Source organism: Protopterus annectens, chromosome 9.part0 (assembly GCF_019279795.1).
Source record: "Protopterus annectens isolate FY-2018-M chromosome 9.part0, PAN1.0, whole genome shotgun sequence".
Classification (NCBI taxonomy): domain Eukaryota; kingdom Metazoa; phylum Chordata; order Ceratodontiformes; family Protopteridae; genus Protopterus; species Protopterus annectens.
In genome coordinates this window covers 855,391,440-855,406,253 of record NC_056743.1, presented here as the reverse complement: position 1 = coordinate 855,406,253, position 14,814 = coordinate 855,391,440, and the positions used below count along the sequence as shown (strand labels likewise).

General features: G+C 39.4%; 1 protein-coding gene across 1 annotated transcript in view; it reads left to right on the top strand.

Moving 5' to 3' along the window:
• Positions 1 to 14,814, top strand: part of COL11A2 (collagen type XI alpha 2 chain) — a 484,735-nt gene that overhangs the window by 395,887 nt on the left and 74,034 nt on the right. Inside the window, exons 50-52 of the mRNA XM_044083566.1 lie at positions 2,451 to 2,504; positions 3,818 to 3,871; positions 3,976 to 4,029. Coding sequence (XP_043939501.1) covers positions 2,451 to 2,504; positions 3,818 to 3,871; positions 3,976 to 4,029 — 162 coding nt within the window. The remainder of the gene's footprint in view (positions 1 to 2,450; positions 2,505 to 3,817; positions 3,872 to 3,975; positions 4,030 to 14,814) is intronic.

Below are 14,814 nucleotides of genomic sequence, written 5' to 3'. Positions count from 1 at the left end.
ATAAACACACACACGTATACACACATACACACACACACACACACACACATGTATATACACACACACACAGATACAGACATGTAAGCAATAATGCCTCCATACATACATACATACATACACATGTACATGTAAGCAATAATGCCCAACAAGGTAGCCACTATAGAAACATACACAAGTATACACACATACACACACACACACACACACACACACATGTATATACACACACACACAGATACAGACATGTAAGCAATAATGCCTCCATACATACATACATACATACATACACATGTACATGTAAGCAATAATGCCCAACAAGGTAGCCACTATAGAAACATAATGAATGCCCTAAGGGTATCTAGAGACCTAGCTTTGCAGGCAGATGTGTATGGCTAAATACAGACTCACACAATTGAAATGCATTTTATCTAAAATTAGCCATATAATGCCATATGCAGCAAAATCCAAACCCCACAACAAACAGTTTACTAACGTAGCACTCCTTAAACCACAAAGAAAACAAAAACTCGTGCTGCATTCTATACATTGTCCAAATCAGACATCAAGCATTGGGAGAATAAGAACTATCTTTACAGCTACACGGTCCTACAAAAGCAAGTACAATAAAAGAACATATAGTAGTACTGTAGTCAGGGAAATGCACAACTTGACAAAAGGGCAACTTAACTAAACATACATAACTAAACAGTCAACAAAATTGAGCTCAACTAATTGCATGTAGCGTATAGCTAATAAGTTACTGATGCCTGAAGACTGTGGCTAAACATTGTAGACAATCCTCTTTTAAATGAGGACTTTTTTAAATCTATTAACTTTTTGTGCTATAAAACATCCATTGCACCATACTTAAATATACCAACCATCTAATCTGTAAAAATTAACAAGAAATAATTTGCTGGCAGAAAATTTGAAAACAACATTGAATGCCACCAAATAATCTCTCCTCCCTGATAGCATCCTCTGCCTCAGGCTACCATTCACTCACTGTACACCACTGGTCTCAAACTCATATGGCTTGATGAGGTTGAGCCCACCATGTCCAGAGCCGTACAAGTTGTGACCACATTCATTCGCCTGCATACACATACACATGTACATACACACACACATTTCAAGAAAAGCTGTGTTTATTCTATGCCTAACTTATGTTTGCTCTTTACTTATAGTGTAATAATAAAACACAATCTACTTGTTTAGCTTAGCACAGATTGTTAGAGTACAACTAATCCACAGCTGATCAATGAAGTCAAGAAATACTCCTAAGAATAAAGAAGATGGGGAAGTGGGAAGGATTGGGCCAAAGATTTGTGGGCCACAGTGAAGATGCCAGTGAAATGTATCTGGCTTCATGTCATGAGTTTGAAATTCCTGCTCTGCACTCATACATTGTTCACTTCCACCCAAGAACCCCTTCTGTGTCCTACCATTCCATCCCAAAATGCTCTACAAATTCCCCAGTCACTTATTTATTTGACTTTAATCAGGTAATTGAATTGGTTGGAAGCCCATTTTCAGCCACAGCCAGGGCCAAGAGGCAGTAGTAACTTTTCAAAATGACATTTACAAAACAAGAGGGAGGGGTTGGGAGGTTAGTCTAATCGTTAAAGTGTTTGCCTTACAAGCACAAGGTGCGGGGTTCAAGTCTCACAAGGGATAATTGGCTAGGCTTAAAATGACTCGCAAGGGCAATTAGCCTAGTACTAACCTATGAACCTATGAAGATTACTTTTCAAGTTGCATTTCAAACCAGCAATTACATTCAGGTTACATTATAACTTACATTCATAGTTTAATAAATACTACAGCTTTAATGTGAAGGTTTGCACAAATCACACACAAATATCTGCAAGGATGTACATCTGCATCGATAACTATATGAGCAAATTAAAGTCACAGCCTGCTGACAAGGAGTTTCTTTTCATTTCAACAGCATTTTCAGTTGGTGTCAGGTAGTCATCTAAACATTACTGTCATGTTTGAAAACACTGTGCCTTTCTCCTCTGCAAGTAGCAGTAAATATCAGGCTTTTTATCACACAGTGTGTTATAATGTCTGAGACATTGTAAGATTTTTCTTCTGAATATTTTTTTTTAATCTGGTCAGTCAGTGGCACCTAAAAACATATTTTTCCCAACTGGCTGAAAATAGTTTTAAAATGATGTATGTAATTGCTGCTTTATTTATTGGCTGTATACAATATATGTAGTGTTTCTGATGCAACACTGCCCATGCTAAGCAACTGATTGTCTCTTCCTCTGTAATGGGTAGTCCTTTACAGACATTTCTCAAAACCTATGGTGTGGTTTAAATATTACAACTGCATTATATATTCTATTTGTATTATCTTATCTTTACATTGTCATCTTGTTTTTTTTTTTCTGTGTTCTTTACATTTGAATACGTTTTGAAGATTTTCTCATATTTTACAGGGTCTTCCTGGACCTGCAGGTGAAAAGGGAGAGACAGGTGATGTTGGACCTCTGGTGAGTTTTTTTTTTTTTTTTTTGGTTGTAGTTTGTTTGCACAGTTCCTGAATTCAGTAAGCCTTACAGTAAAAGTGCTTATTTAATGTGACTTCCCTTAACTTACAGTGTCCTTCCTTCATTTGCGTCCAGGGATAAAGCTCTGACTGTGACCAATATGCTTGAGTACTGACTCAGCCACTAGCTGTAACTGGCAGGGGGGGGAGACTAGTAAAGAGAATGGACCGCTGACCTTTCTGTCAATGGGGGAGGGGTTAGTTACATGTCCTGGGGCACAGTGCACAGATCTGTGGAGCTGACTAGAGAAACATGCTTTATGTTCTCCCCTAGGAGCCAGAGTCATTTTCAGGCTTATGCCGCCTGTAGAAATGAGTGACGGTCACACGTTATATTCATCGCATGACTGGGAAAGTTACCATTTACCATAAGAAAAGACTATCCATTCGCTTAAATGCAGTGACTCTATTTGTTCATGTCTTACTGAGCAAAATCCACTTGTGGTACAGCTGTCATCCAGGCAGTGGGGATTGATGTTCCATCTGCATACTACTTAAGCACTGAGGGAGGGGAGTGCAGTGAGCATAGCATGGGACTGTCACTCACCTCTGTGCAAGATGCAGCCTTCAGGCAGCCCCAGCCTCTCAAGTTTAGTGAATATCTCCCTTTACATCCCTAATGTCTAGACAAGATTCATTAGCATGTCACATGACATACCCTTCATTGCCCTCCCCGGGAGAGGTCATTAGGTCATGCTACTTCACTCCATCCCCCCGATCCTTTCAGTGGTCAGGGTGCTACCTGAACACAGCTCAACTAGGTAAGTCAAGGTTCTTTCTCGGTATGCCTTGGAACCGTATGCTTGAAATAATGCAAAAGTGACACTAGAAAAAACAAGATGAAGTCTCCCAGTCTTAAGCTAACTCACTCTGCCTTTACTTATGTCAACAAATGAAACAAAGTGCTTTGGATAATCAAATGAAACTGACATTTTTTTCTTTTATGGACAAAACAAACTGTTCTTTTAATAATTTTAAGTTATTGGTGTGTTTTCTTGGACATTTGACTTCCCAATATACAAAACAGTTTATCTGTATGTGCAGCTACAAATACACATTTTATCAGTACAGCAGACAGCTGGTTATGCCAGTCTTTGATATAGTTGCTGTGTGGGCTACTGCCTTATCTACTGTTGTACAGTAACCCACTTATGAATTTTATAAAGTAATTTTATAAGTCCCCATATATCACTGAAAATAAGTTTCAATAAGCATGCAGAAGCTGCCAGCTAACATTTTGTTATATTACATTTCTAGGGACCACCCGGACCACCTGGCCCAAGAGGTCCAGCAGGCCCATCTGGAGCTGATGTAAGTCTTTCCTTACTTCTTTTTAGCTTTGGTAGTTTCAGTACTGCTGGCTTTTGTTTCTTTATACCAAATGGATAACATTCTGCTCTACTACTAATTTCTAGGGTCCTCAAGGTCCTCCAGGAGGAATTGGCAACCCTGGCCCACAGGGTGAGAAGGTAGGTCAAGGATGAATTTTATGAAAACAAAGCAATTCACATGCTGCTGTGTTTTTCTATAGATTTTTAATAGTAAGAAAGTCTGCACCTGTATAAGTTTTCTGTTGTACCCCCGTAACAGTATGATATATCAAGGTAATAGTTACAGAGTAGGAGGACATAACATTAGGAACAGTGGTGTTAAGGACACAGGAGATAAACAGTTGTCCAAAATTAGTCATTAATTATAAATGTATATACACTGGTAGATAGAGAGAGATAGATAGATAGACTGATTGATTGGTGTGTGTGTGCGTGTGTGTGTGCGTGCATGTGTGCGTGTGTGTGTGTGTGTGTCTGTGTGTGTGAAGTAGACAGCATCAATATGAGGTTATAACAATCAGACAACATAACCTAGTACCAAAGAAATATAGTTTTCCAGCTTTAAGGGTAGTGCACATGTTTCTTAAGGAAGAACAAAACAAAAAAGGAAAACTAGTTGTACAGGAACAATTACTCTTAATATTGACATTCGAATTATTAAAATAGACTATTGTCAAAACTTATGTAAGATCTATGTTAAAGATCATTTTACATTCTTATCAAAAATAAGAATACAGGATTCAAGCTGGTAATGTTTGTTTAAGCCAGAGTATATTACGTTAAAACAACAGATAAGTGCTTTCACCTTTGTTAGTTATACATAGAAGTAACAAGCAATGTATATTTTTCTATGTTCTATATACAAAGCAATGTAAATTACAACAAAGGCTTTAATCCAAGTGAACGTAAAACAGATCACATTCAGTGACAGTGCTTGGAACAGTGGTACATACCATTCAGTGACAGTGCTTGGAACAGTGGTACATACCATTCAGTGACAGTGCTTGGAACAGAGGTACATACCATTCAGTGACAGTGCTTGGAACAGTGGTACATATCATTCCGTGACAGTGCTTGGAACAGTGGTACATACCATTCCGTGACAGTGCTTGGAACAGTGGTACATACCATTCAGTGACAGTTCTTGGAAAAGTGGTGCATACCATTCAGTGACAGTGCTCGGAACAGTGGTACATACCATTCAGTGACAGTGCTTGGAACAGCGGTACATACCATTCCGTGACAGTGCTTGGAGCAGTGGTACATACCATTCTGTGACAGTGCTTGGGATAGTGGTACATACCATTCAGTGACAGTGCTTAGAACAGTGGTACATACCATTAAGTGACAGTGCTTGGAGCAGTGGTACATACCATTCAGTGACAGTGTTTGGAACAGTGGTACATACCATTCAGTGACCGTGCTTGGAACAGTGGTACATACCATTCATTGACAGTGCTTGGAACAGTGGTACATACCATTCAGTGACAGTGCTTGGAACAGTGGTACATACCATTCAGTGACAGTGCTTGGAACAGTGGTACATACACAGATTGCATCTTTATTGTATTTTGGCACTTTTACTCCTTATCTTAATAAGTACAACATCACTGTGTATCAGACTATTGAACAGTGTGGTAGGTATTATGTCAAATAATAATATAAGCATCTATTCCTGCATTTTTTGCTATAAAATAGATGACAGTGAAACTGCACCATTTCCTCCATGAAAAAAATATACCTTCCATGGTGAACTGCTACGGGTAACCTTGGTTACCTTGGTGTGCCTGAGGTTCAGATATTCAGCAAAAGCAACCTAGTACTAAGGGAGCTTGTCATAATAATAACAGCAAGAGAGCAAGTGGAACAGAAGAAGAAAAATAGTAGAACACAAGCCTGAGAATGTTCATCTTAATGTAATGGAATAACATGTTCTTGGTGCCTCAGTCAGTATGATAACTGTCACTGTATTTACATATATATGTATGTAGATATTTGTGTGTGTGTGTGTGTGTGTGTGTGTGTGTGTGTGTGTGTGCGCGCGCACATATATATATATCGATGTGTGTATGTATATATATATATATATATATATATGTATATATATATATGGATTCATTTCTTAATTTCAAAAGACTGAAATCCTGAGGTTCAGAATATCGAATTCAGAACCGCAAGATCTTGGAATCTCAAAATTAAGAACCCCCCCAAAAAAAAGCAGTCAACATATCACAAGACATGTTTTTGCAGGGGGCCAAATCTCCTGCAGCCCCCACACCCCCCCCACTACTTAAATATACCAGCTGCAAGATCGCACCACAGTGAGGAAAAGAGAAATCTCCCATTTCGTGCTGTATGCCGATCTTCATTCAGGATTTCGAAGTTTTAAAACTTTGACCATATGGTCATCAATCATATGAATTTCGAAGTTTTAAGCTTCAAAATTCTGTAGGGGACCATATATATATATATATATATATATATATATATATATATATATATATATATATGTGTGTGTGTGTGTGTGTGTGTAAACTGCTTAAAATACCTGGCATGAAACTGGAATATGTTTAAGAAGTGCTGGTTTAATTTTGTATGTTTGGCATGAAACAATCATGACCAAAAGATAGGATGATATTTTTACACAAAATGTTTTTAACAATGTTAAAAAGGTTAAATACTTAGATTAATACAAGTCATTTAAAGGCTGTATAATGTGAAATTTTATTGAATCTTGGTAAAATGTTTCATGTCCCGTAAAAGTGGACCCTACCATTGGCATTTTTTACATTATTCTTTATTTTATTTTATTTCATTTTTAATTAATCTTTAATTCATTCATTGGTATTTATTCCTTGATATCTAGTTTATATGGATGGTTAGCATGACAATGATGTGGAAAGTATTATAATGTCTTTACACCAAGAACCAAGGCAAAGATCACTAAACAAATAACTTAGAAATTAAAACAACAAGGTGACCGGGCAAACCAATATGCATAAAGCCAGGAATTGCACCAGATCAAAGCAATAACCAGGTTTATTCAAACAGATTTAGCACTTCCGTCGTATTCATGGCTTTTTTATTGAAATTATTTAACATATCTTTAGCATTTTATGGTATTTATTCTAATATAATATTTCACATTGGCTCACATTGTCATTAATATTTATAAACTTATTGTTTTTAAAAGCTTGTTCAAAATAAAACACAGTGTGTTGCAAGCATTTTTACTAAAATGATTTGACAACTAATTTTATTGTGGCTGGTTATTTAAGTCTGAATTATGTAATGATTTCATCACTTAATTGTATATTATTTGGTTCATTTGATTGATCTAATTCTGGGTCTAGGGCAAACAAAAGGGGTGTTTTGCTAACATGCTTTTATTCTGAAGAAGTCCTAAATGAAATAGGATGAAAGCTCTAAGTCTATTTGAATAAACTTAGTTATTGCTTCGATCTGGTGCAGTTCCTGGCTCTATTATAATGTTTTTAGGCTGGTAACTTTTCCTAAAATACAACTGAGATGAAAAGTGTAGCCAGTTCCACAATAACAGTCAAGCTCAAAAAAATTTAAGATGTCTGATGGGCTACTATTCAAACGCCTCGTACTAGTGGGATGAGACGCTCATCTTGAGACAATAAGACAGTTTAGTAGTAGAAACCAACACGCATGTTGTTCTATTCTTGGATTAGATGCTCCCTAACATGGTGATAGTTGAGAGGGATTTGTGAACAGAGTTGATTGGATTTCAAACTTAAATTCAGTGTGGAAGTTTTTGAGAAAGAAGCCACTGTTACAGTCACTGTCATTGAATGTGATCTGTTTAAGTGCTCTTGGATTAAAGCCTTTGCTGTAATTTCCATGGCTTTTAATATGGAAAAGTATATATTGTTTGTTACTATTATGTATAATTTAGATCTGTTGAAGCTCTGACAAGGAAGAAAGCACTCATCTCTTGTTTTAACTTAAGAAACACTGATTTAAACAATCAATACCAGCTTGAATCCTGTTTTCTTATTTTTAATAAGAATGCAACAGATACTGATCTTACGTAAGTTTTGACAATAGTTTGGTTTAATAATTTGTATGCCAATATCAAGAGTAATCCTTCCTATACAACTGTTTTCCTTTTTTTCTGTTAAGTTATAGCAGTCAAGCTTCTTGGAGGCCAATAGGTCTGACCCTATGATCCAGGGGAATACAGCAAGGAAAATCTGTGATACTTCAGCTTTGATGCAGAGAAATGTAACAGCTGTGATCAGAGAAATTTAAGCTAATGCTTCTTGGTTAACAAAGATCCAAAGGGATGTTGCATACTGGAAGTTGAGCTGTTGATAGCTACTGAAACGAATATTGGTCTTGCATATATTTATATTGTATTATCAAAAAGTGAGTAGTCTGCGTTGAAGGCTTGAGTAAAAAGTTCAGGGGAATATGGGATGTCTGTAGAGAAATATCACCAGAAGAGAACGGGAAGATATTCTCTCTTTTTCAAACCATATCCGGTGTACTGTGCATGCATTTTACTTATTTAATATAGTTCTGGAAACCCCAGTTCTCCAAGGATGCTGGTAGACTAGAGCATGTGCAAAGAAACCCAAACAAGCTGACTAGTCTGCTATGAGAAGGCTTATAAAGAGAGGCTAAAGGAACAAATTACATATAGCCTTGAATGAAGTGGAGGGAGCATGACAGAAATGTGTAATTACTGGAGGAGAATTAACAGTTCCTGGAGGGCAGCATTTTTCAGAGGAGGAGATATTGTTATAAATTGTGGTTGCATGACACAGACTTCCTGAATATACTGTAGAATCAAAAAAGTAATTGAATTCAAAAACACGAGAGATTTAAAGCAAACCTAATGGAATGTAAGAAGAAATGGAATATTGATTGACAGGGAATTGCAATATATCTGCAAGGTTGGAGAACGGGCAGATTAAGGTGTACTAATTAATTTTTATCTTCTTACAGTTATAAGTTTAAGGTTCAATACTGAAAATATGAGTCATCGTATTAAGAAACTATGGGCTTCAAGCAATAAATGTGGAAATAATACATTCAGGGGTCCTGGAAGAAAGACTTTCTGGAGATATCAGTAGGAAAAGGTTTTCATGGTGACACCACTGGGATGGGATTCTAGAGCAAGGTGGATCTAGTCCTTAGAATTAATTCATTAGTTTCTAATAACCACTTTACTGTTTTCAGGATCACCTGGAAACAGGGGCCTCTCCCAGTGCTCAGGGGGTATGGTATAAGGCAGATAGTAATTCTTAGCTGTTATGACAGTCCACTACAGGTTGTGCCTGCACACACTCACAAACACACGTAGTGGTTGTATGAAATACACTACAGGTTGTGCCTGCACACACTCACAAACACACCACTACAGGTTGTGCCTGCACACACTCACAAACACACGTAGTGCATGTATGACAGTCCACTACAGGTTGTGCCTGCACATACTCACAAACACGCAGTGCATATATGACAGTCCACTACAGGTTGTGCCTACACACCTTCACAAACACACATTTTGCATGTATGACAGTCTACTATAGGTTGTGCCTGCACACACTCACAATCACACATAGTGCATGTGTGACAGTCCACTACAGGTTGTGCCCGCGCACACTCACAAACACCCATAGTACATGTATGACAGTCCACTACAGGTTGTGCCTGCACACACTCACAAACACACATAGTGCATGTGTGACAGTTCACTACAGGTTGTGCCTGCACATACTCACAAACACACATAGTGCATATATGACAGTCCACTACAGGTTGTGCCTGCACACACTCACAAACTCACATAGTGCATGTACATATGTGATGTTTTTAAGGGCTTGCTGCTTCATCTTTGGCATAACTTTGAGATTTGGGGTGAAATCAGAGATCCCAAGGAAGAAGCTGATGGACATAGGAAAGACATGTATACCCTGCACAGTCCTGGAACTAGGAAATAGAAAGTAAAAAGCAAAGGTCAGGATTCCAGTGGATAGTAGTGATCATATTACAGTATGTTCTTTCCTGATGCTGAAGGAGCAAAGCATGGATCTTGGATTTTAAATTAAAGATTTTAATCTGTTGATCATGAAAGTCAGAGGGGATATAGAATGGTGATGGAGACAACAAAGGTCAACAAACAGGATTTGTTAATATGGCTATACAGAAGATTATTAGACAATGAAAGTGTGATAAAATGAGTGTGATAGGAAGTGACAACTGTTTTGACTGAAAGAAGTAGTGAGAAAGAGGTACTAAGAATGGGAGGACGACTTAGACAGCGAGGGGAGTAGTGAATGGAGAACGTAGACTGTGAACAGACTAGACAAAAGCAGTAAAGGCTGGAGAGAAGGCAAAAGTGTACTTGAGAATGTGGTACTATATTTCAGGAGGTCTTGAAGAAAGACTGGCTACATCAAGCTGAAAAGGAGCCATATGAGAAAGCCAAGAGTGAGGTCAAGGTTCTAGACATTTTTGGTCGATTATTAAAACACAAGTGTGCAAGATGGCGCTGTGGCCTAAAGGAGTAAGTAGGAATGGGAGCAATACTGAGCTGGAGCAGTGAGCATGGAAGTACAGACCATGAGCTGATGGAGCTGAGAACTACAAGACATAAGGGGTACATGAATCGCTAATACATATTCTTAGAAAACTGCCACAAGTCATTGCAGGACCTCTACAAGGCTGCGTAACTTTTCTTTATTCATAAGGGTAGTACCCAAGAACTGCAGTGTATCTTCTTTGTTGCTTTTTTCACAGAAGGGGAATCCCAGCAATTAAATATGGGTTCATCTCGCTTTCATCCCTGTGATGTTCCTACAGAAAGCTTTACAAGATAGGCACATTTCTTAATGTCACTGATCTGACAAATGGGCAGTACATTGTATTTACAAAATAAAGTTTTCACAGTGCAGTTTGATATACTTTTGTGACTTGTTCATAGCTGAGGTGAACAGGGATGATCAGTGGATATGGCATATGTAGTCTTTATCTAGGTTTTTGGCAGAGTATCATGCAGGAGTCTGGTGGGGAATATGGCTGACAGTATTAATAGTGATGAAACAAAGACAGGGAATTACCTTACCAATGTAAAATAGGGTAGTGTTTAGGGAGGTGGTATTTCAAGAGAGAAGTCAGTAGCCAAAGTACTATAAGGCTCAATAGTAGGTCTGGTCCTGTATAATTGGGAAGGTGGACAAGAGGATCAGTCTGTTTGCTGACATCACAAAATGTCATAAAATAGTCAGAAGTGAGGACTATACCTATAAGGAGACTTGGCAAAGCAATGGCAAATAGGATTCAGTAATAAACTGCAGAATGATCACTTTTGGGGTTGGGGCTGGCATAATGGTTAAGGTGTTTACCTAGCATGCACAAAGTACTGGGTTTAATTCTCACCTTTGGTTGGTGTCTGGTAATTGGCTAGGTATGTAATAGCCTATAGACTGACTGCCTAGTATTTTGGTTTAGCAGTTGGAGCAGAGGTTTAAGATTGTGAGCTGTAGCTCCTGTGGTACAGGGTTTGATTCCTTCCACCCTCGTTTGCCTATTGTGTGACCTTGAGCAAGTCATTGAACCAGACGATGCTTCGGGACAACTGGGAATTTGAACTAAGCTCATCAGTGGTCCCCTGGACTGTAAACCTAGTAACTATAAACTTTGGGGGCGGGGTTATCATAAAGGACAGATACAGGCAGTGATCATAGAGCTGACTGAGGAGAAAAAAGATGTTAAAGTGGGCATCATACCAACATTCAGTCATGCAGTACAATGTGAGTGAGCTGGTGTGAAAGCTGGTACACTGCTGGTCACAATGAAGGGGTGACTGAGGCAAGTGGATGTCAGTCTTCTGCTCTTAGGTCATTGGGAATGCCACATCGGGATTCCTTTGTGCAGTTCTAAAGGTCTTACAGAGAGAAGACCATCAATTTGGTGAAGAGTGTGCAAAGGAGGGTGATTAAAATGGTAATTATACAATGACTGTCCATTAATATTCAAAAACGAGCATGCTGATTGGTCAGCCCAACCACTGTGCCCATTGTAAATCGAGCACATACCAACAGCAAAAGTCCAGCAGCTAAAGTACCATACAGCGGCCAGACTTTTTTTTTTTTTAATTCCTATCTCTTAGACAAGCATTAGTTTGAAGGAAAGACTGAAAATAAAAAAACTGCCATTATTTTGTGACTGTTTCTCATACTTTTTTTTTTCTGACAAATCACTATGAAACTGAAATGCCTGTCATTATTTAGTGGCTTTGTTCCTGACTTCCTTTCCTTCAGACAATGCACACTTATTCTCCCTTTATTTATGCTTTGTCCACATTTTTTTCAAATGAAAGATCAAGAGGTATGTACAGGCCAGAGAAAATACAAGGAAAATCAGGTACGTTCTGCAAATTATAGATTAGGTTCATAGACATTCATCCAGACATCCACGTTCTGCAAATTAAAACATACCTTATTTTCCTTGCATTTTCCCATCTCTCTCATACCTCTAAACTGTTGGCAGATTACAGTTTTTTTTCTTTCAAAAAAATATCAATGGAGATTATCCTTTCTCCATTGCTTGCTTGCTAAAGCAGTGATGCACTGTGTAAGCCTGGGAACACAAGTCCCATACGCATGTGTAGTTCATAGGCTCATAGGTAGGTACTAGGCTATCAGCCCAAGGGCCTACGTAAGCTTAGTCAAAAAGGTTCCCTGGCTTATGTCACCCAAGAAAGTTATTTTCCTGTGCCACTGTCAAGCAGAGACACAGAAGTGATCCCTGGGGTGTATTTCCTATTTCCCATCCACTCATCAAGATTTTTCTTGAAGAGTGCTAATGAAGAACTTTGCTTGACATAGATGGGTAGCCTGTTCCAGAGTATGGGAAGTTTCTGGGACAGAAATCTATCCCTCCAGCATGTCCTGTTTATTGTGGTGACAAGGTCTAGGTCCTTAGAGCGTGTAGCTCGGAGGGATTGAGATTTCTTTAGGTGTAGCATATCCAACAGCTCTGGGTTTGACATAGCTTTATATGTTAGGCAGAGATCACCTTGGAGTAGGTGATATGCTATGGAGTAAAGCTGGAGTTTTTTGAGATGGTCAGTGTAGGGCATTTGTTTGAGGCCAGTAATCCTCTTTGTGAGGTACTTCTGTGGCCTTTCCAGCTGCTGCAGATGTCTTGTGAGGTACATTCCAAAAGGGGCGTTGTACTCTGTAATGGGTCTAATGAGTGATGAGTAGAGGGGAACAATGACCTCTTTTTTTCTGGATGAGAAACCTTTTTATGCTGAGGTGTGCCACGTAGAAGGCCTTCCTGACTACTGTGGCGATGTGGCTATCAAAGGAGAGACTACTGTCCACCTGGGTCCCAATGTCTCTTATCACACATTTGGTGTTAAGTAGATTGCTGCCTATGTAGTAATTCATGAGTACAGAGTTTTTACCAAAGGGGATGACACTGCACTTTTTGGCATTGAGCTTGAGGCCATGGCTCTGACACCAGGCATCTGTCTCAGCAAGGCCCTTCTGTAGGATGTCCACATCATTTGGGGACTTGACTATGGCTCCTAGTTTGCAGTGATCTACAAACGTCTTTAGCCAGAGGCCTTCTGTGTTAGCCTGTACTTCAGAGAAGTAGATACCAAACAGGAGAGGTCCCAGGATGGAACCCTGTGGTACTCCACTTGTCACTGCTTTGAGGTCAGATTTGGAGTCTGCAGCTTTTACAGTGTGGGTTCTGTCAGTGAGCCAGTTGGCAACCCATCTTGTGACGTAGGGATTTATACCTAGTTTAGTGAGTTTAGCTATAATTCCAGAATGGGGGATGGTGTCAAAAACCTTGGCGAGGTCAATATAGGCTGTGTGAGCCACCTTACCCTCATCTCCGGCTTTGGTGACTGCCTCAAAGAAGTCAGTCAGGTTCAGGAGGCATGATCTGCCTTTCACAAACCTGAACTGGGTGGGATCCAGAGTTTGGAGGTTACCAATGTCTTTGTTTATGAGTTCCATGATGATACGTTCCATGGCCTTGCAGACCAGGCTCATCAGGCTAATAGGTCGATAGTTCCCGGGATCAGTGGTGGCTCCCCCTTTGTGGAGTGGGATAACTGTTGCTGTGCGTCATTCAGTGGGCAAAAAGCCTGATGCTAGGCTATTATTGAACATGGTGCTTAAGTGGGGAGCCAGTTCGTTCTGAAGTTCTTGTAAAACGCAGCCTGGGATGCTGTCCAGTCCGATGGATGCTGTGTTTTTGGCTTTAGAGAGTGCAGCTTTTACCTGCGTAGTTGTGATTACAGGGACTCTGCATTCTTCCTGTATAGATATGGGCCCTTTAGGGGGTGAGGGGGGGGTAAAGTTAGCACTGAACGTATCTGCCAGGATGTTGGCAATATCAGTTGGTTCTGTACTTTTCGTGCCATTGTGCTGTAACTCAGAGCAGATCTGGGTGTTGCCATCGAGATTCTTGACATAGCTATAGAATGCTTTGTGGTTGTCCTTAGAATTAGTGGCTATTTTGTTTTCATAGCTAGCATTGGAGGATTTTATAAGGGATCTCAGCTTCTTACTGAGACTGACCAGGGAGCTCCTTCACTCATGGGATTTTACTCTCTTTTGCAACATTTTTTTCCTTCTGTTGTACAGTTTGTTTATGGCAGGGGACCACCAGATTGGCTTCCTTTTTTTGGAGGATAGTGTCTTGGTTCTGTCTGGGATAGCACGATCCATGCACTCGTGTAAGGGCTTATAGAGTGCATTTGTGTAAGATTCAGCAGTTGTAACTGTATTGTCCATCTGCATGGGTATCATGAAGTTCACCACTTCTGTTTTAAGAAGCATGAAGTTGGCTTTGGAGAATTTTTTTACCATTGTTTCCTTAATGGGGGGGTGGGGACGGGATGTGGATATCAAGGGTGATTAG